The sequence below is a fragment of the Stigmatopora nigra genome, chromosome 17 (genome assembly GCF_051989575.1).
Source record: "Stigmatopora nigra isolate UIUO_SnigA chromosome 17, RoL_Snig_1.1, whole genome shotgun sequence".
Lineage (NCBI taxonomy): Eukaryota > Metazoa > Chordata > Actinopteri > Syngnathiformes > Syngnathidae > Stigmatopora > Stigmatopora nigra.
In genome coordinates this window covers 3,492,774-3,513,186 of record NC_135524.1, presented here as the reverse complement: position 1 = coordinate 3,513,186, position 20,413 = coordinate 3,492,774, and the positions used below count along the sequence as shown (strand labels likewise).

At 36.9% G+C, this 20,413-nt stretch overlaps 3 protein-coding genes across 3 annotated transcripts; 1 reads left to right on the top strand and 2 right to left on the bottom strand.

Annotated features, from left to right (window-relative positions):
* Positions 1–173: 173 nt before the first annotated feature.
* On the bottom strand, positions 174–4,448 carry fpgs (folylpolyglutamate synthase). Its single transcript, XM_077737168.1, has 15 exons — positions 4,259–4,448; positions 3,512–3,640; positions 3,326–3,379; positions 3,153–3,217; positions 2,950–3,064; positions 2,721–2,798; positions 2,560–2,621; positions 2,341–2,443; positions 2,156–2,233; positions 1,949–2,096; positions 1,773–1,856; positions 1,478–1,628; positions 1,237–1,312; positions 1,082–1,148; positions 174–972 (listed from the first exon to the last, which is right to left on the bottom strand). Exons 1-15 carry the CDS (start codon positions 4,400–4,402, stop codon positions 599–601), a joined length of 1,728 nt encoding a protein of 575 aa, XP_077593294.1. The 5' UTR covers positions 4,403–4,448; the 3' UTR covers positions 174–598.
* A 336-nt stretch (positions 4,449–4,784) lies between these two features.
* cdk9 (cyclin-dependent kinase 9 (CDC2-related kinase)) lies at positions 4,785–8,383 on the top strand. Its single transcript, XM_077737237.1, has 8 exons — positions 4,785–4,912; positions 5,005–5,118; positions 5,482–5,563; positions 5,685–5,775; positions 5,949–6,115; positions 6,233–6,404; positions 6,618–6,766; positions 7,618–8,383. The coding sequence occupies exons 1-8, from the start codon at positions 4,872–4,874 to the stop codon at positions 7,981–7,983; spliced, it is 1,182 nt and encodes a 393-aa protein (XP_077593363.1). The 5' UTR covers positions 4,785–4,871; the 3' UTR covers positions 7,984–8,383.
* Positions 8,384–17,048: 8,665 nt separating this feature from the next.
* Positions 17,049–20,332, bottom strand: lmo4a (LIM domain only 4a). Its single transcript, XM_077737414.1, has 5 exons — positions 20,118–20,332; positions 18,810–19,047; positions 18,193–18,289; positions 17,951–18,109; positions 17,049–17,741 (listed from the first exon to the last, which is right to left on the bottom strand). Exons 2-5 carry the CDS (start codon positions 19,040–19,042, stop codon positions 17,733–17,735), a joined length of 498 nt encoding a protein of 165 aa, XP_077593540.1. The 5' UTR covers positions 19,043–19,047; positions 20,118–20,332; the 3' UTR covers positions 17,049–17,732.
* Between the last annotated feature and the right edge of the window lie 81 nt (positions 20,333–20,413).

Below are 20,413 nucleotides of genomic sequence, written 5' to 3'. Positions count from 1 at the left end.
TGCAGAGTCTTGATTGGCAATTGTAATTTAAAAAAGACTATATGTTAATATGTATTAAGGTTTTAGCAGGGTGACATGACTGCAAAATAATGCAACCCTAAAGTAATATATACAAGATAATGAAAGTATAAAAACTGAACATTATATTCACACAAAAAACACTGTGCACAGAATTGCAGTTACATTTTTGAATTTTATTTACATGAATATGAAACAGCCAGATAGACAAATAACAGCAGCTTTTTTCCTTTTTTTAAATAAATGTGGTCATGTATTTCAAATGAAGGTTTTCTAATATAGACATGCCTTTTTTTGACAAAAATATATAGCATTTGGAAATTGTTAATTAACATGTCATTCTCGTACTTTGATGAGTGTACTCATTGTGTAAACAATTGACTTCAAGTGGGATTTAAGACATTCGCAATGGCACTAGTATTGTGCATAAGGTTCTTAGGTAAAGAAATCCTCAAGGGAAGTGCAAAAACTTCCTTGCTCCAACTCAACTCTTAGTCTCACTGTGGTGTTAACCACAAACAGAGACATTTTTATACGCTGCTGGAATCCAAAACTAAACATGTCGAAGTGCATGGCCCGTTTACTTGGAAGATTCAGGGGCGAGGTGTTTCAGTGCCCCGCCCACCAAGTGCAGACTACCAGTGATCAGAATATTGATTTGGGCCACATTGCATAATGGAGCAGCTTTAGCGACGACACTAGGTTTCAATGCCATCACTTTCTTGGAAGGATCCGTTAGTACTGGATCCCTACCCTGTGTGATCCATTGGAGAGCGCTGAGAATGCAGGGGAACACCAGAGAGCCCAGTTTCTCCTCAGGGACCAAAGACAAGTTGTCAATTAGTAAAGGGGTGCTATTGGTGTTTCCCGGGTTGTTGTGTAGACGCCAGCTTCTTTCGTTGTCCAAGCAGCGAGTCAGCATGTGCTCCACGGATACGTTGAAGTTTTGTTGGTCTGAGAAGATGGGCAGATGTTCCAACCATACATTAATAAACATTAATATATCTCACTGGTTGATATGACTATTCGGTTTTTATATTCATCGTACAATATATTAACTCACCTGCATTACAAGAAGTGACTGTCTCAGTAATGTTAGGACAAAACACAGCAAAATCAAAATGGCATGGCTGAAAGAAAAAAAACAAGGATGTTACCCCTTACTTCAAGATTTTACATTTGCAATTTATAACCTACAAAGATAAAGCCACCACTCACCACTAGAATTTTAAGCATGGCTGCACAATCCCTCTCTCCAGTAGCATTAAACAGCAAGATTCTTGCAACAGGTCCACTGCAACACATGCGTCCAACTTTTTTAAATTACGATCACTCTTTAAATAGTGTCAAGATAATGACGGTTCAGTTTTTTACCCCCAAAAAACTTCCAGTGAAGTATTTCTGTATTAATTATCCCATTCCGTATCCGGAATAAGAATGGCCTTATTCTCATAGTCACCTTGTGTTTCTTTCATGCTGGGCTGCAACCTCCCTGAACCAATTTACACAGGCCTGCATACTTCGCACTGTGTGAGCGCCATCCAAGAAGTATGTAACTGCCCCGTGTTTAATCATTTGAGTTCTTCCTGGCCACTCTGTGTCTGCCAGTCCTTTCGCAGGAGGAAAAGATTGCATCCTTAGAACTGCCTTTTGTTATGCAGTGAGCAAATGTTACCTGTCAAGCCTCTTAGTTACACAATCATGAATAACTATACTATGACTAGATCAACAGTGATACTCTTTCAAAGCCATACCTTTCTTCATGATGGGAGAGGGCGTAAAGAGATCTGCTTCAGGCATAATTGAGCTCTCATCATTGGTAGCCAAACACTTTTGATCTGTGGGACAACACACAACCAAAATAAAGAAAAAAACCTTAGTGTTGTCTACTGGATGTGACAATTGGAATACTAATATGTCCATGCTTTACCTGGTAAACATCTCCTTTGCAACCAATTGTGACTCAGCTGTAGGGCCAGCGAGGCATTGGATCGCTGGTGCTGCCCTGCCAAGCCGAGGCTTATACTTCCGCACTTTGCCTGGTAGGCTTCGAAATCCGGACACACTTGCAGACGACACTAAAACAATAGGTCAGGTTATTATTTTTTTTTAATGAATTTAATGAATAGCCTCTTACATTGATCTCTTTGGCCCTCTCCCTCAGTACTTCCATTGCCTCTTCTGGCTGTTTAACGGTGAAAGCAGGGACCCCTGGCTAAAATAAAAAAAATACAAATAAATAAGGACTTGTGCAGATAAGCTAAGTATCTTTTCTAATGCCACAGAATACATACTGTGTTTGTGAGTTATGCCAACACTAACCTTAAAGATTCCACCCTTTTGCCAGGCAATCTTCTCTATGGTATCGCCAAGAATCTGTGTGTGATCTATTCCCAGGGAAGAAATTCCACATACCCATGGTCTTCTGTGGAGGTGTATAGTCAAGGAAAAAGTCAAAAGGAGATAATGATGTATTGAAACTATTAAAAAAACAACAACAGTGTCTATTTGTGACATTTTAGTGGAAACAGACAATATTACCTTATAATGTTGGTGCAGTCATATGCTCCACCAATGCCAACTTCAATCACAGCCAAATCAACCTGACCAAAATATCATAATAAAACATGTTCATATCATATAACAGACTGACCCAACTGCTTCAAAATACAATCCATAAGCAACATAATCTGTATGTATACCTTTTCCTGAAGAAAGACATGGAAGGCCAAGATGGTAAGAAAGCGAAAGTATGCAGGCATCGTCCCATCATGGGCTTCCTAAAGGTTAAAAGGATAATATATAACTGGAAGTGTTAAAATTTCATCAAGAAAGAATTTGAGTTACTTAATTCAAGTGATGTGACTCAATTGCAATCACATGCAAGTCATGCTTGTTGTGATGTGAGTAACTACTACTCACACTACTCACCTTTGTTTCATCTAACCGCCCATAAATCTGCCAGAAGTATTTAGTAAAGAGGTCTTTTCCAATGGGTTGTCCATTGATTCGAATCCTCTCCCTTACTTGGACCAAATGGGGCGAGCTGCAACAAGAGGGAATTAATATTTATAATCACTGTTGTGGTTTGAAGATATTAGCAACAGTTACATAAAGATAAATTGATGGTTTACCTATAAAATCCTGTACGGAAGCCATAACTTCTTAAAATCTTCTCAGTGAATGCACATGTTGAACCCTGAAAATAAACATAAAACTAATTAAAAGCATGTTTTCCAGATCTATTAGCATAATTAATATTTATGCTCAAAATTGGTCATCATGCATTTGTACTGGGTTTCTTTACCTTGCCCTTTGTTCCGGTCACATGAATAATGTTTAGATGGTCCAGTTCTTTTACCTTTCAAACCACACATAAGTTAATCAATCAATGAGTACTGAAACAATCATATGTAACAACAATTGTTTCTTTGTAATCATTAGGGCCGTAGAAGTTGCCCTTTGGACCATTTCAACGTAATACTCTACTCACGGTGACGCCAGCTCGTTCCAGGAAGCCTTTCATGGCCTGAAGTTGCAGTTCTGGGTTGCTCCTCTCTCGACGTACTTGCTCCAGTGCATTGGCATTTGTCTGTAGTGTGTTAAGAGTACAAATGGCATCCTGCAACAACACAGTGAAAAAGTGATTGTCATGTCAGCAAAGTCAAATTCATCATCAAATTTTGTTTGTAACAAATAACTTGCAATAAAGTTGGGTTCAGTGCATTACTGTACTGTACTTATTATTATTTGTATGTGAAAACCAAACAGCATTTTGCGTGGGAGCCACTGTACTCAACTTATTCCATTATTATTGTGTAAAGGGACTGACAGTAAACAATCAGTGTTAGGAAAACATCATTTGATAGAGAATGTTTAAACATAATTGCAAGAATAACCTTAACCAGCCTTTACTAATAAATGGTACGTGCTACTTTAGCTATCTGATTGCACTTTGACGTTTGGATAAGTTATATACTATGATTCCATGTGGCAGTCATTTTTATATTCCCACACTAGAAATTTCACACAGTATGTCAAGATCTAAATAAACAATCTAACCACGAGGCTCGTCTGACAGCGTAAAAGAAGGCCTTTGCGAAATCTACCCAGCCCAGCTATGATGACAGCCAACAAAAAAACTTTTGATACAACTTATTCAAGCCTGAAGATTAGCTAGCGAGCGAGCTAGCAAGTGGGGTGCCGACGGAGGATCGTACGGATGGAAACAGGGGCTTACCTGGTACTCCATTCCCGGGATATGAGGGGCCGTCTTGGTGCTGTAGCGTCGGATGTGAGATCCCGCCAACCGACACATCCAGTCTCGCTTCCGAAGCCTGATCGCTAACGCAAACGGCTTCCACACGCGCGACATGCAACCCATTGTTGGTGCTGAGCTGTCACGGGAAGTTCCATCCAAATATGGTTGGGGGGCGTGTCCCGCTGTACAATTTACGGTTGTAAATCACGTTTAAATTGTTTTTTTAATTCAATTGCTCGTATCTTAAAAACAAAACACAAACAAAAGCAGAAAATGTTCTACATATAAGCCAACATTCACCAACATAACATGTATAATGCATATTTACGTTTCCTTAGAATGAATGTAATTATGTGGGAAAAACATGCTCAATTAAGTGATGACTTGTCATAAAAATGTATTGCATGTATAAAAGGATCATCATCTGTCTTTTTAATGATCTTTGTGAGAAATACTTACAACAAATCTTATAAATATACTGATTCATATGCCAAGCCAGTAGGTGGTGCTAGTATACTGATCAAGACGCCAATCAAATAAGACGAAGAAGAAATTACGGAACTCATCGAATGTGGAAGCAAAAACACGAAGCATGCAGCGAGAAAAAACAAACAATTCAGCTGGGGCTGAAAAGTAAGCAACACTAAGTAGTTTTGTCTTATTTCTGAATGTAATTTATACTTCTGCAATGCGTAAAATCTTACCATCACGCGTCTTCTACTCAGGCCTGACAGAGAGGCCGCGATTATGTCCAAATACTACGATGGAGTTGAATTTCCATTCTGTGATGAGTTCTCCAAATACGAAAAACTTGCTAAAATAGGACAAGGAACATTTGGGTGAGTAATATCTTTATATTCCTAAGAGAGAAAGTCATGGCTCTGTTGTAAAGTTCCCAACGGATCTATTTGCTGTAACGATCTAACTACCAGTTAAGCAAAATCTTCAGTTTAGTTTCAGGTTACTAACTCTTAGCAAATATTCGTTGTGCCCAGCTAAGAAATATTAATGGTTTCTGTACCAGTAAGACCAGTACAAAAACGCAACAAATCCGTTATGGTTTTGCTTGAGATGTTTCTGTATATGTTGGATTTCCAGGAGTCCCCGATGAATCTATATTTGCGACTCTAATCGAAGCATTTGTGGCACTGTGTGGAAGCGGTCAGTTGTATTTGAATCCGTGATCAATTTGTTTTCCACAGGGAGGTGTTCAAAGCAAAACACAGACAGACTGGGAAAAAGGTTGCACTTAAGAAGGTTTTAATGGAAAATGAAAAGGAAGGGGTAATGTACCTTTTAATTTTTCTCACATGTAATGAAATCTACAGTGTGTATTTGAGTTTGTAAGTTGTGTGAGGATTTTCAACTTTCAATTTCTCATATTGGTCTATTGTTTCTATTTCAGTTCCCAATTACTGCTTTAAGAGAGATAAAGATTCTGCAGCTCCTTAAACACGAGAATGTGGTCAATTTGATTGAGATCTGCCGAACCAAAGGTTGGTGTCTGAATAGTCATTTCTAAGTTTATAAATGAGCATTATCTTACTTATATGATCTTACATTTAATTCCACTTAAAACCTAGACTGTGATATTTGTTATTTTGCCATAGTAGTTAATGTTGTATGTTTTTTCATAATACATATTTTGCTTTTTTTATTTTTCTTCCAGCTTCCCAGTATAACCGATACAAAGGCAGCATCTATCTAGTATTTGACTTCTGTGAGCATGACCTTGCTGGCCTTTTGAGCAACACAAATGTAAAGTTCACTCTGGCAGAGATCAAGAAGGTCATGCAAATGTTGCTCAATGGCTTATACTACATCCACAGAAACAAGGTAAACACATACATGCATTACCAAAAGTTACATTTTGTCAACATGGTTGGCAAATTCATCCAATTTGATACCCAACCTCACCAATACAATATATAATTATGATGCTCTTGTTGCCAGATCCTTCACAGAGACATGAAGGCAGCCAATGTACTCATCACCAGAGATGGCGTCCTGAAATTGGCTGACTTCGGTTTGGCCCGAGCATTCAGTCTAGCCAAAAACAGCCAAGGGAACCGATACACCAATCGAGTGGTCACGCTGTGGTACCGACCTCCAGAGCTGCTGCTTGGTAAGAACCAAATATAGTTAGAAACATGGATTGCTTATCATAGAAATGTCTTTCATGACTGGAGCACTCTGTACAGTGTTATTCTGTTTTCATTTTATATAGAAATTCCCAATGTAAGTGATAAAGACTCACTATTAAATCAGAATCTTAACGCGTTCAATACAAAGCTAAATATTGTCCATAATTTAACACGACTTTTTTTGTGGGGCCCAGGCGAGCGAGACTACGGTCCCCCAATTGACCTGTGGGGAGCAGGATGCATCATGGCTGAGATGTGGACAAGGAGTCCAATCATGCAAGGGAACACCGAACAGCACCAGCTCACGCTAATCAGTCAGCTTTGTGGCTCCATCACTGCTGAGGTACCCCTTCAAAATAGATGAAATCATTATTAAGTGGTCATTTGGATGTTCTTTGCTTTAAATTGTGAACGGTAACTTGCAATGCAAGTATGGTGTGTGTGGGTGTAGGCCATTACTTGGGGCCTAAATCTTTTTCTATCACTTAAAACAAAGAGAATCACATTTGTATTTCATTCATCCCTGAAAAAGCTGAAAAAGCATTTTTAGCCTAATGTTATCAATTAATGCAAAATTTCTTTGGGTTGCCTATGACAACATTGTCAAAAGTGGGATAAAGACATTTAAGTGCCCTCATTTATTGGGGCATACTAACTTTTGAGATAACAATGGGGATAAAACAAAGCCATTTAAAGCAACAAGTGAACATTTTACAAAGGGTACATTTTCAAACTTCAACCCGAAGCAAAAGGGCTTCGCGTGTTATTTTATGCCACACGACTTGATGTCACCTCATTTCATCTGCAACTCTTCAACTCAACTTGCCAATCATCGGTGTCATCTTGACTGCAATGGGTGGGTGAAAGTTAACATTTGATCCTTTATAAAAAATATTTAGGCATCAATTTTTTAAGTTATGTGTTGATTTTAGTCACTGTTTTATTTATTATAGTAAAGATGTAAATTCGCTGTTTAAATTGGGTGACACTTATTTTACATAGTTCTTTTTTATTTCCATTAAAATTTGTCAGGTTTGTTAACATTAGTTTTTAGTTTTGCTCTATCCAAAAATTTTATTATTGACCCAAACTGACCATGAAAGCAGTAAGTAACAATTATTCTTTGTGCACTCCTTACGGTACAATATTATTATTCCTCCCAATATTGAACCCATTATGTGTATCTATTTGAAGGTCTGGCCAGGTGTAGACAAGAAGTACGAGCTGTACCAGAAAATGGAGCTCCCAAAAGGACAAAAGAGGAAAGTGAAAGATCGCCTTAAAGCTTATGTTAAAGACCAGTACGCGTTGGACCTGATTGACAAGCTGTTGGTCCTTGACCCGGCCCAACGCACAGATAGCGACGATGCGCTAAACCATGACTTTTTTTGGTCCGACCCGATGCCGTCGGACCTGAAGAACATGTTGTCTACCCACAACACGTCCATGTTTGAATATCTTGCGCCTCCCCGGCGGAGAGGCCACATGCCTCAACAGCCGGCCAACCAGAACAGAAACCCCGCCACAACTAGTCAGACTGAATTTGACAGAGTGTTTTAGGCAGGAAAGACTTTTATTCTGGTAAATAAAGAAGCACATATTCCGGAATGTTTTGTTTGAAAATACAAAAGAATGGCCTACTTGTTTTTTTTTTAAATCAAATCCATCTCAGTTTGACATGACTTCACATAAATGTATCATAAATAGTGTTTATAGTCAACTAAAAAAACTGGGAAAAAAATCTCAGTTTTTAACACCTTATCTGGTGTTTTCATCTAAAATTTGAATGACTTTAATTCCTCTTTTGTATTTTACAATGACACAATTTAAATGTAGAAAATCCTCACTATTTGGCCACTGTGGTATACATAGTACCTTTGTCAAGGGCCATAATCAATTGTGTAAATATGGGGGTTTGTTCCATATCTATATTTTAAATTTAAACCCATGCAGCAAGTTTTGAGAATATATCATTAAGCTGGAAAATTTTGGAAAATAAATATTCAACCATTTTTTTGGTGCAAGGGTTCTGCTTTAAGGTGAGTATATTACAGGGGTTGCATGCAAATGTCAAGGGGCATATTTTAATATAAACGCTTGCTTAAAAGTATCATCTCACCCTTCATATTTCATATTTAATGCCACTAGATGACAGTATTGTTCTTCAATCCCTCATTCTTAGCAATAGTAATAACTGTCGGTGAGTATCTAATTTAGTACTTTTGTATTGCAGATTCTTCATTTGTTAACCTCTGATTTTCTTTGCATAGTTGTTTTATCTAGTAAATTTAAAACAGCCCACTATACAGGATTTACAACTGAGTTAATTTCAATCATGGATGAATGAAATACAAATGTTTTAAATTAGATTTTGGGACTAATGATTACCCTTTCGGAATTTTTTAGTATTTGACAGGCATTTTGCATTTGTCCCAACTGGATCATTACTTCACCTAATTGATGTATTGTTCCAAGACTTAAAAAAATGCATAGATGTGTGAATATTTCTTTTAAATTTATATGAGCTCTGATAAACACACACACCAGCACGTATTTTTGACCAAAACTTTGATCGACCCTACAAAAACAAACAATATAGTAGCATTGTTTTCCTCTTTGACACCCTTGATAGTGAACATACTATATTTTGGCATCAGTGGATTTTATAGGCGCTTACTAAGCATTAGTCCGCCCTCCCGAAAACAATTCCTACAAAATGCTTGTGAAGTTTTTGCAAATTCTGACCCAAAAAGCATTAAGTGGCATTCAGATCAATACCTATTTACTTTCTGCTTCCTTGCAAGTATATACTGGTCCAGGTCTGCTTTTTTTAATATAGTGGGTAAGTTCTTACCATCAGGGTGACTTGTCTATCTTGAATCACCTCTTCACTATGTGAACTGTCAAACTAAAGCTCTAGTCAGATGATGGATTGCTCTTTTAATTCTAGCTTCACCACTGTCACATCCGTAGAGAAAGAAGCTGTGGGCTGACAGCAATGACAACAACAACTAACATAAATTAGAGGGTTCTCCAGTGGACAGATGGGCTTTCAATAGCATCTTGCATATAAATAGATTCCAACACTTTCTTAGGTAGCACACTATATTTCTTTGCATAGATAAAATATTGGAGCAAAGTAAATGCTGTCAGCTGTGCCAGGTTTATGCCACAGGATTTCCAGGTTTGGAAATGAGTCCAAATGGCTTGCAGTCACATAGTTTTGGTGATGTACTTGTGTGTGTTAGGTGAATTGGATTTGTGTTTTTTTCTTTTTTTATTCAAGGAGAAACTGCAAAAAAACATTCACAGTGTACCCCCAATTTTTGTGGCATTCATAGTTTTAGGCTTTTTTCTTGTGAAATCAGTGGAAGATGAAAGTATTCTCATTTTTGGGGGGTATTTTCACCTTTGTAATTGTCATAACTACTAATGTAGCAAAAAAAAGACATTCTCAGTAGTCCCTCATGTTTCGCGATCAATGTGGAACTAGTTAGAACGAAGAATAGTTTCTCCCATTTATTTTTTTGCTGCTGTTTTTGCAGTTTTGGCCTTTTTTTTGTAAAACCTGCCAACACAGTGGAAAATGGGTAAATGCTAAAAATGTTCACCCAGTTCTCTCCTACTTGGCTGCGTCCCCGTTTTTCACCTTTTTCACCCCCCAAAAAATGATTTTTTTTGCATTTTTCCTTTTTTATCTCCATCCTCGCCTTGGCCGACCCTCTCTGTGTCAGCCAACGGCGCTTCTACGTGGCTGATGGCATCCAGCGTGCAGGGCACCACGCATAAAAAAGGTCCTGTCAGTCAATTTGAGACAACCATATGCGAGCCCACATGAGCTCTGCGCCAGCAGCAGGCTGCCTCTGCCAGAAGACATTAGGGAAGCAGCAGGGTGTCATTAAGTCGGCGCGATGATTGATTAACCGTATCGTGGGCATGAGACCTACCAGTCTCGGTTTCTGCCTCTTCGTTCACACCCCGCGAACACACACTAAGTCATAGCAGTCGACTGATGTTTTGCTGGAAGAGACAGAGGGAGCCCCCTGCAGATACAAGGGTGTAATTGCATTAGGTGCCCAGTGGGGAGAAGATGAGCTTGGGTTGCTCTGAAATGAACACAGTCAGGGGGGCACATTAAGTCATTAGTAGAAAGCGAGCCCTTTGCTTCACTCCCGAGGCACTTTTCCTACGCGGCTTTACTGCGGCGAGTCGCAGATCCGTGGCGAGATAATGTCAGCTCCCGCTTGATCGTTCCAAGGTCTTTCCGCGGAGAATGAAATTCAGACGTTAATGTTACACTAAAAACTGTTTCATCCGTAATGACTGAACAATGATTACAATCATAGAGATAATACTAGGTGTTTTTTTTTTGGAGGATTGAAACCTTCAGGGTGTTTGCCATCCTCATGTGGTTGGAGCAAGAAAATAGTTTCCCCAAAACGTCCAAAACTTTTCTGAGGAAACTAAAGGGGAATTGTGAACACCTTACATATAAAGGCAAAACAGTCTATGGATTGGTAGCAACCAATGTATAATATATGAATAAAATAATACATTTCAATAGAATAACCACAAATCTGAGGGAACATTAATGGCTACCTGTTGTTTCCTCTAATACACAGTGACATCAATATATCTACTCCGAATGGTGCATATCAATGGCCTATTGGGATGCAAAATATCACAAAACTTCACAATAACAATTTATTTTTGGTCCCAGCCATAGTACAGACCAACACATCCAACCCAGAATTCTGATAAGTAAACCAGTTCAGTACAAACAAACATATATGGAGATTTCTACTTATTTTGTATTTTATTTCATATAATACAATGGCAGTACTGACATACAGCATATTTAAAAAAAACAAATCTCCTCAATTGTTTCTTTTGAATAAAAGTACAGTTGCCATAAGAGCCCCAAACTCCCACCACAGCAAGAATATAGAATTCCCAATTCCCTTTCCATTTAATCTACCCCCCTATCCCCCTATCCCCCACCTTGTCTGTCTCCTGGAGTCATGCTGGGCATCAGAGAGATGACTGATGAAATCATCTGAGAGGGAGTTAGCAGTGGGACTACTCTAGCTAATGTTTTGTTTAGTATTAAAATGCACGAGGCGTTTTAACTCCCACTGACTTGGATGAAAAAACATTTGCAATAGGGTTCATCAATCAAAGGGCACACACAGAGGGGCTGTCAAAATCATGGGGTGTATTCCCAGTTCTCTGTACATTGGGAAAAGAAAGAAAGATATCATGGCAAACTTCACTTATACTTGAAATCTTACATTTCATCCATTCATGTCTATGTGCATACAATATTGCACAAATGCGCGCCAGTGCCGGAACAAATGCCAACAGGGTAGCAATGGGCTCCTAAATTCGAACGCCCCGTGGGTGGGAGGGCCATTTTTCACTTTTCTGTGGCACAAATGATTTTTATTCCACAAATAACACTATAATTAATCACCGGATGGTTCTTTTTTCTGACTTTGGTCGGTTAGATTCGCACCTGCGAACCCAATTTCTCATTTTATTCCCTTTATGTGAAAATACTAAAGGGTTATTATTTTATAATAAGTACTAAATGTAATTCATTAAAAGGCAGCCTTGTCCTTGAAAGAGCTGAGTACTTTGAGTGCCATTTCAGCAATGGAAAAAAATAAAGATTTTATTTGATTAAATAATATTTTTTGAAAAACCTCTGCATGCAATTTTGTTTGCTTAATTGGATGTAATACTTTTATGTTTTGCCAAATAAATGCAGTACTGCTGATTGATTAGCACAAGTGCAAATACGTTTACCAAAAATTTTAATTAAAGTCTTTGTGGGCGACGCTCACACAAATAAAGACGGATGAATCATATTTTTTTCTTGGTAAATGGCTCCTTACTCCTCCACTATATATAAATATATATATATATTTTTTTTTTGTTTGCAGAATTTGGGGGCATGTATGTGATTAATTTGAAACCCTGCTTGTTTTTTAAGGTTAAATACAAATGTAACATAGATTAAATTAATGAAACTTAAGTAAAATCGTTTCCAAAATACTGTAAAAGATAACATACCTGCAAAATGAACATGGATACCAGCATTTTTTTAGTTCTACCTGTTAATTTACCAGCAGAGAGCAGCATTGTTTAATGCGTTTAATCCAGTTATGTGCAAAATTAGAATGTACATTGTACAGTAAGAAAATTCAATACTATAGTGTAATATCTGCAAGCAATTTTAAGCATAAGCCACCCTACTTTTTTTTTTAGCTGAATAGTCTAAATTGCATCATTGTACTGTTACAATACTTCATTTTCCTTGCACAGTTGAAAAATGTTGGTTTGAGAAACACCTTACCTTATTTCCCATGATTTCCCTCGTCCCCCATCCCGAGAGAGCTGGCCTCAGTTAATATAAAAAAAGGGCAATTTCACTGGTCCTTTGAAATGCTTAACTGTAATGTCAGTCCAGAGCTCTTTCAGATAGAAAGGAAAGGAAAATGTCAGTGCAGATTTCTATCAGCTAAGCCAGTAAAGAGTGCCTTCTTGGTGGCCAGCTGAGTTTGCCAACAGGACAACTGTCCTTTTGTTCCCTTCATTTTTTAGCTTTTAGCTAAGATTTACAGCCCCGACAATTTCAACATTTAACATGCCGTTTTTCCTCCACCAAAAGGGTAAGATCTTCATGCCAACCAAAGTAAAAGTGTATACTTCAGATCCTTACTGTTGAGTACAGTATACATACTTATGCATTGACTACTCTGCAAAGTGCAAACTTACCATGTTATGTTTTAGCAGTTTTGTTTTGTATTCATGGGGAATAGATTTTAATGCAAATATTTTTTTGGGTCATTTTGATTTGAATTCCGCTTTTTTATGTTGAGATGCAGCATTCAAATTAAAATTACCCAAAATATTTGCATTAAAATCTATATACCTATATATCTTCTATACTACATTCCTATGAGTGTTCATAAACATGACTTATGGCATTAGAATTCCAACAGTGTTATATCAAATTGCATTTTTTATAGTCATCATTTTGAACCTCTCAAAATGGAGATCTGTGTGAAAATTGTTGAGGTATACAATGATTCTAATCTAAATCTGTGGAGCCAGAAATACTTCTAAAAAAAGAACGAGTGAAGTTAAGAAACGTTAACAGAATATGACTCAAATTTCACACCCTAATGATTAGCAAAGACATGGGAAACATGAACGAAATTGAATGCTCTTCCCACACTGCAGACTCATCTGGTCAACCTTCTGTTTGCTCTTAAATATGCTTCAATAGCTTTTAATGCTTACAAGCAATTTCCTACGGACGACAATCACATTAAGTTAAATTAAACTGCATTATCCAACATCCAATGAAGAGGCTTAATTACTCAACAGATGGTTATTTTATCCTTTGTGAATGGGAATTGGGGGCTCTCGGAATCATCTAGGTTTGCTCATGTTATTAATAAATGTATCCCGTGCCTTTGGTTTGATTTCGAATATGAAGGTTAAAATAGCAATTGCTGTAGCACCTCATTGGTGAATTTTGCCAAAGCAATTTGTTGCCTATATTTATTGGTCATGTGACTAATGACAAAAGCAGCAGGATTAATCCTAAATCATTCTTCAAATGCTTCACATTGCATTGTAGACAGATTATATATATCAATATATATATATATATATATATATATATATATATATATATATATATATATATATATATATATATATATATATATATATATATATATATATATATATATATATATATATATATATATATATATATATATATATATATATATATATATATATATATATATATATATATATATATATATATATATATATATATATATATATATATATATATATATATATATATATATATATATATATATATATATATATATATATATATATATATATATATATATATATATATATATATATATATATATATATATATAGTATTTTTTCTAATTAAAAATGTATTGTGATGAATATGTATATATATTCACATATTTATCACAATACATGTTTTTAATTAGACAAAATACTAAAATTGTACTTCATTCAATGGAAATTTTGTAAGCACTGTTTAATTGATGCACTGCATACAACTGAATATAGGCTGATTTAAGTTTACTTATACAACAATATTTTCATAATTTGCTGCTGGCCAATAAAAACTGGGCTATAGTTAGTCATTTTCTGGGGGGGGGGAAGCAGGTCTCTTCCTAAAAAGTCTCAAAGTTGTTCTGAGGTGAAACAGGGCATGAACGACTGCAGTATAGTTTATGTGATGGAGTGTAATTCCTTGTGAATGCGCCTCATCATAAGGTGGATGGATGCTGAGCTGTGAATTGCATCTGTTCCTAATTACGGAGTGCTAATGAATGCCTGTACACCTAGAGCTTCCTGGGGATACCTACGTATGCCTCATGAAGGAGGTGATGTCAGACACAACTACCAAAAAACTAAATGAAATACAACCTAATGAAGACAGAGGGGCAGTACTGTAGTTTCTAATAGTGGTATCATAAGAGGACAGCTGCTCTCAACTGCAGTCCTCATGTTGACATTGCAAAGTTTCTCTTTAAAGTCCCAACTGGCATCTGGCAGGTCTCCGTTAATTAGGATATAGATTAGTTTTCATTGTGGATTTTCAGTCCAGTCGTTTTTTTATTGACAGGCACGGAAATGCTGTTATGATTGTTGTATTTATGCTGATGTTCATGATTGTCAGGTGGCAAATGTTGATGCTTAAGTTGGATTTGGAGCAAAACCACTCTTTAACACATAGATATTTAATGAGGATACATTATAGCTATAGTCTTTGCTGGCTTTGGTCAGTAATGTTGCTAAGAAATATCCAAATGTACTTGCAAGTCAAAGGCAGGACGCCTAACTTAAACATGGAACTTCAATGTTATTCATTTCCAGATTTAATTAGATGGATGGAACCCTTGTCGATATTAAAACAAGGAGGGGTAGAATGTTGCCAGCACAACAGGACTTTTTAATTACAACTCCGCATCCCACACTTGCTAATGTCTAGGGAACCAGTTAATTAAAATCCTCATTATTTTACTTTTAATTAGTTCCCCTCTCTTTTTGTTTCCCGGCACCATATGGCAGTGATCCGTCGTCAAATCAACTTAATTAAGCTAATTAAGTTGATCAGTTTAATTATTCAAACTACTCTGATTGGATGAAATATCGACTACACCTCCTCAACCACAAAGAATTCCCAACCTCAAATACCTTTCTTAATTGCTTATAACATCAGATCCATTTTGCAGAGCTGCTGATTCTCTCTGACGCGGCATATACTTTGTACATTATATATTCGATAAGATGATTACTACTGATGAAGAGTGTCTTCTTTGAAGTAGTCTGTATTTCGTTAACCAATGTGGCACTTAACCTACTTTCACTCTTAAATGAATTGAAATGATGACAAATCTCTTTTGTTTTCAGCAATAATTGCCTTATAAAGGAACTTTGGCAATAGATATGAGAACACATACAGGAGAGAAACAGTTTAGCTGCTCAGTTTGCCAAACAAAACATGATCAGAATACAAAGACATTTAATAGTAGTTACACTACCATATTCTGCATGGAGAGAAACCAGTTACTTGCTCAGTTTGCAGTAAATCTTTCTCTGCAAAAGAAAATTTGACGAGACACTAATACCTGAGAATTTCAACTCTTAAATTTCTCACAGACACCATACTAGCCAGACCATGCTGTATTTGTTGTGATAAAGTGGGAGTGCAAAGACATCATCTTCTTCCTTCGTCCTGCAATCAGCTTTGGAGCTCACAAACTGGTGCCCAAAGCAAAGCCCCTGCCCTTTTAATTAGGCCTCATTAGGCTGCAACACAGGAGTACATCACAAGTCTACCAAGGCCTCTGGTGCATCCCCCTTTAATTGTTTCTGTAATAGACTAAGATCACAAGTCTGAAATCCCATTCCTGTGGGTAATCAACCTTGCTTGTTTGAGAAACAAAAGAACTTCGTTACTCTACTTTTAAAAAGTCTAGAGTTCGAATGTCATCCAAACTATACCTGATGCTGCTTTTATGAATTAACATATCACAAATGCACTTGCTCTTCCCTTTGAATGCCCAAAAACCTTTTCTACCGTGAATAACAGAGAGCTCCATTGGGTCGCACAAACTGCAATTCGCATTCACATGCCGTGCTTGACTTGTTGGGGTTAGTCTGCGGAGCATCACATTTTACAGACTTAGAGTTGGACAAAATGTGAAATTTCAAACTGAGTTTTTGCATATGTTCAACTGTAGGATAACTTTATACCACCAACTTCATTGTGGGTTTTATTACATGATGCACAGGAATCAGAGGAAAGTAAATGTCAACAAATGTCTTTTTATTACAGCAAATCAGCTTTAAAAGTATTGCACAATTAAGATGCCAGGGTAAGGCTATTAGCTTGCCAGGTTGATTATGTAAAATGAACAAGCTGATGTGCAATGGTTTTAAATGGATATTCAAATTCAATGTTCATACTGTAAAAGACAGTTTTTGCAAAGCCAATATTTAGTTGAATTCATAGTATGTTACAAAGAAGGGTTCGAAATCCAATACTAGTTAACATACAACTTCTAGTAGCAAGGTTTAAGTGCAAGGTGCTCATCCTTTGAGCAGTTTAAAATTTCATAAACAAATAAACGCTAATTTCTTTCAGAATGTACTCCATGAATTGTAGTGCTATTATGTGCAAGAGAAATAAACCAACTTGAATATTACGCATACAACACAAATAAATATAAAAAAAACTGCATATGAATGCAGTTATAAAAAAGAACCAACACTTTTGCCACTTTTTAAGCTGTACACTTGCAAATAGAAAATACAGAATGGTATTTTAATGCTTCTATTACAACACATGTGGGGCGAAAAACAAACAAAGTATACCTTAAAACTCACACAAATTTCATACATTTTGTATGAGTAAAGTTAGTCCGATTGTAGCAATGTTACCGTGTTACCTCCAGATTTAATATCCACTCTGTGGAAGTTTTGGCAAAAGCCATCCTACTTTTCATTGGTATCACTGCAAGGAAATGTCAATGCCTGATTCCATCCTTACAGCCAATGCTTGATCTTCACAATATTATTGCCACAGTTCATAAAAGACCCACAATCCTCCCTTAAAATAAAGGAAGTAACTTTTAATTTGTCATTAAAAGCATGACTAAAGCTGGCCTGACTAGAGGAAACTGTAGAAGGGGACGGATAAGAAAGACAGTCATGTTTTCCCATCTTATTTCTCAGCAGACCTAAAAAAAAAATGCAAAATGAGGCCCATTACAAAAATAACTGTATTTACACAAAGGTTTTCTCAATATTATATAATGCTTAATGTTATTATTCCCACTTGAAATGCATCAAATACACATTATTCTTTCTTGTATTCGTATTTTGTTTGAGTAATAATGTCTTAGATTTGATGTTAAAGGATTACTTGAATCTTGATCTTAAGTCTCACCTTCTGGTCGGTCAGGATGCCATTAGCTTGCATTTGAGTTGAATGCCCACCAAGTAGCCCACCTCCCGGCCGATCATGTTCACAGAAGATGGTTCCGTTGATGTAATGAAAGCGATCACCGGGCACCAGGCGGTTCCGACAGGTTGCGCAAATGAAACACTGACACATGAAAGACCAGTTAATCCTTTAGCGAGATCCAATATTCCAAACATTGACATAATCAGTAACATAACCACACTCACCTTCAAGTGGTAAACATTCCCTTGTGTCCGCATAACCATCTCACTAGCGGGAATTGACTGTCCACATGCACTGCAAGCTCCACTGTGTCCAAACAGCCTGAAAAAAAAGCGCAAATAAAACATAACATTAAAAGCTGTCTATTATGTAGATTCTTAAAAGAGAGAAATAGAGTTAACGGACCATGCCTGGTACGTCTCAATATATGTGCTATTAGCATTCCCGTTAATAGTCACAGTTATTTGCAATTTGCACAACAAACCTGATACAGTGCATTTTTTAGATCAAAACCCAATAGAGAATATGTTAAAGCTGTATTCAATACAATAGACAGTGCATTTTTAGATCAAAACCCAATAGAGAATATGTTACATCTGTATTCAATTCAATACAAGTATTTTATGCCATATATTTAAAAATCTAAAGAATTCAGTTGAAAATAATCCACTCATTTTCCGAACTGCTAATCCTCATGAGGGTCGCGGGGGTGCTGGAGCCTATCTCAGCTAAAAATAACCAATTTCACAACTAATGTTACTCTCCTGTAACAGCAACTGTGATCAAATTAGTGGTGTCCAATCATAAAACTTGGCAAAGAATACTCTGTAAAAGTTTGTACCTGATGTAGTCGTTCTTGCAGAGTATCATGCCTCCTTTGCTGTAGCAGGTGCTGCTGTACTCGCCCAGCTGAGCATGGCAGCAGGAGCACTTGAGGCAATGCGTGTGCCAGTACTGCTCCATGGAGAAGAGCAAGAAGCGGTCTGAAATTCGACCTCCGCAGCCTGCGCATAGCCGACCTGCCGTCCCACCCATCACGGCCACTGTGGGCGCCTCTACCCTGCTGTTCACCATCACAACTAGAGGACAAGAGAAATGTAGAGTGCTGAATCAGAAATGATGAAATTCATGCCTTGGAACGCTGGTGAGTAGCAGGTTATACTTTAACTCACAGACACAGCAAATAAATATATAAAATAAAAGTCATAATTTTCAGGCACATTGACGAGAACCATTTTTGATAAGAAAAAAATTGGGACTTTTGACAGTATTTAAAAACAGTTTGGGTCCACATCAGAATTAAATATCTAAAATAATATAATAATATAAAGTGTAAAATGTGATACACTTCACCATTTACACATCACACATTTCTATTTACTCAAGTTCCATGTCATTAATAATCAATTCTGTTGAAAACCCAATTTGACTTTTATGGTTATCCTTGATTAACATTGCTTTTACATTCCACTGACTCCAAAGTGTGATGTATAGTTGGTGCTCCATCAGCAACTTTCCTTCCTCATAATGATCTTTTCTTAATTAGCACCAACAAGCAACACAAAAAAAAAATAATTGCAAGTTTGAATTATTTTTTTAAATGAGGTAACAAGGGTCAACTGTTTCCTTGCCAAAGTACTTTTATACTAACATAGCCACCCTAACCACTTCACATTTAGCTGTGAACCACGTAGATCGTTGCAATAGAAAACACATCAGCAAATAAATGAATTAATTGCAGGAAGGTCAAGGACATATGTTGAGAAATATTGACAACTAAGCATAAGTGGCATCATTATTTAGTAGTATAGAATGACAGATTGGTTAAAATTCAAGAAAAACATACAAAACAGGACTTTTTAAAAACTTTACATTGAGTTCCCAAAAAAATGCCTTTATATTTAGGAATAAATCAATCAAAAATGTTGCTGACCAGGTGCACTTTGCACACTGGTGTTTACATTTCCACAGCATCCCCTGCTGGTTACTACATTTACTTTATTATCGCAGTACTAGTAAATACAATGTTTATTATAGTGCCCAATCATACCAATATTGTTAATTTGTATTTTTTTAATTGTTTTTGGAACTTACATTACTTTTCCCATAAAATGATTCAAAAAAAGATAAATATAATCATTGAACTTACATCACTTGCCCCAAGAAAGATATAGGTGAAATTGACGCTTCTGTTCTCTTCTACCTTGCAGTTTTTTCCAATCCACTTGCAATGAGAGTCCTAAAAGACAACAGAAATAGCTCCCCTTGGACAGTGAAAAAACAGCTGAGGTAACATCAAGTCACTTGCACTTTTGTTTAAAAATCTGTTTGCATTCTCCGCTTTGACAGCAAAGCTGCCCTCAAGTCTTGCGCTCTGTTGTTAAATAAGTCAACGCTTACACCCGCAGCCACCTCCGTTTAAGGGGGCGTGGCTTTACATTATTA